The sequence below is a fragment of the Entelurus aequoreus genome, linkage group LG21 (assembly GCF_033978785.1).
Source record: "Entelurus aequoreus isolate RoL-2023_Sb linkage group LG21, RoL_Eaeq_v1.1, whole genome shotgun sequence".
Lineage (NCBI taxonomy): Eukaryota > Metazoa > Chordata > Actinopteri > Syngnathiformes > Syngnathidae > Entelurus > Entelurus aequoreus.
In genome coordinates this window covers 6849811-6851682 of record NC_084751.1, presented here as the reverse complement: position 1 = coordinate 6851682, position 1872 = coordinate 6849811, and the positions used below count along the sequence as shown (strand labels likewise).

Below are 1872 nucleotides of genomic sequence, written 5' to 3'. Positions count from 1 at the left end.
TAGAGCAGGTCTTAAATGACAAGTACTTGGGTCTTACTCTTGATCAGGAGCTTTCATTTAAAGTCCATATTAACAACTTGGTCTCTAAGCTTAGGGTGAAGCTTGGTTTCGTTTTTAGAAATAAAAACTGCTTTTCTCTTCAAGTCAGAAAGAAATTGGTGACAGCAACTATCTTGCCTGTAATTGATTATGGAGACGTGCTTTATTTTAGTGCTTCATCTAAATGCCTCCAGTCCTTGGACACTGTTCTTCATTCAGCACTAAGATTTGTTACTGGCTGTCGTAGTCTCACCCACCACTGTCAACTGTATATGAAGTCAGACTTATCTTCATTGAGTGCACACAGATAGTCTCACCCACCATTGTCAACTGTATATGAAGTCAGACTTATCTTCATTGAGTGCACACAGATAGTCTCACCCACCATTGTCAACTGTATATGAAGTCAGACTTATCTTCATTGAGTGCACACAGATAGTCTCACCCACCATTGTCAACTGTATATGAAGTCAGACTTATCTTCATTGAGTGCACACAGATAGTCTCACCCACCATTGTCAACTGTATATGAAGTCAGGCTTATCTTCATTGAGTGCACACAGATAGTCTCACCCACCATTGTCAACTGTATATGAAGTCAGACTTATCTTCATTGAGTGCACACAGATAGTCTCACCCACCATTGTCAACTGTATATGAAGTCAGACTTATCTTCATTGAGTGCACACAGATAGTCTCACCCACCATTGTCAACTGTATATGAAGTCAGGCTTATCTTCATTGAGTGCACACAGATAGTCTCACCCACCATTGTCAACTGTATATGAAGTCAGACTTATCTTCATTGAGTGCACACAGATAGTCTCACCCACCATTGTCAACTGTATATGAAGTCAGGCTTATCTTCATTGAGTGCACACAGATAGTCTCACCCACCATTGTCAACTGTATATGAAGTCAGGCTTATCTTCATTGAGTGCACACAGATAGTCTCACCCACCATTGTCAACTGTATATGAAGTCAGACTTATCTTCATTGAGTGCACACAGATAGTCTCACCCACCATTGTCAACTGTATATGAAGTCAGACTTATCTTCATTGAGTGCACGCAGATACACACATCGGCTGACTTTAATTTATAAGGCTCTTTTAGGTTGAATACCTCCATACTTGTGTACTCTGTTACAAAGAAAAAGCAGCTCTTACGCATTACGTTCTAACAATTTGTATGTTTTAACTGTTCCTCATGTACGGACTGAATTTGGCAAAAGAGCTTTTGGCATTGCTGCCCCTATGGCATGGAATGAATTGCAGACGAAACTGAAACTTACAGAACTACTTCCATTTGGAGCCTTCCGTTCTGTCCTGAGGGACAAACAGCGAGAGACGTTTGCACAGTGCCTGTGTTTTTAAAGATGTCAATCTCTGTTGTTTTACACTTCTCTTATGTATTTAAAAATGTACGTCTTAATGTATTTATTTTGAAACTGCTCTGTGACATGTGCTGTTGACCTCTTGGCCAGGTCACCCTTGTGAAAGAGATCTTATCTTGATCTCAGTGGGTTTTCTTATCTGGTTAAATAAAGGTTCTATAAGAAGAACAAGAAGAAAAAGGAGAAGAAGAAGAAAGAGAAAAAGAAGAAGGACAAGGAGAAGAAGAAAAAGGAGATGAAGGACAAAAAGAAGAAGAAGGAGAAGAAAAAGAAGGAGAAGAAGAAAAAGGAGAAAAAGAAGAAGGACAAGAATGACAAGGAGAAGGAGAAGAAGGAGAAGGAGAAGGAGAAAAAGGAGAAGATTGAGAAAAATAAGAAGGAGAAGAAGAAAAGGGAGAAAAAGAAGAATGAGAAGAAAGAGAAAGAGAAGGAGAAGA

The 1872-nt window shown here is 39.4% G+C and overlaps 1 protein-coding gene across 1 annotated transcript in view; it reads right to left on the bottom strand.

The window, feature by feature from the left end:
- Positions 1–1526: 1526 nt before the first annotated feature.
- Positions 1527–1872, bottom strand: part of LOC133638985 (growth factor receptor-bound protein 7-like) — an 11466-nt gene continuing 11120 nt past the window's right edge. Inside the window, exon 10 of the mRNA XM_062032039.1 lies at positions 1527–1574. Coding sequence (XP_061888023.1) covers positions 1527–1574 — 48 coding nt within the window. The remainder of the gene's footprint in view (positions 1575–1872) is intronic.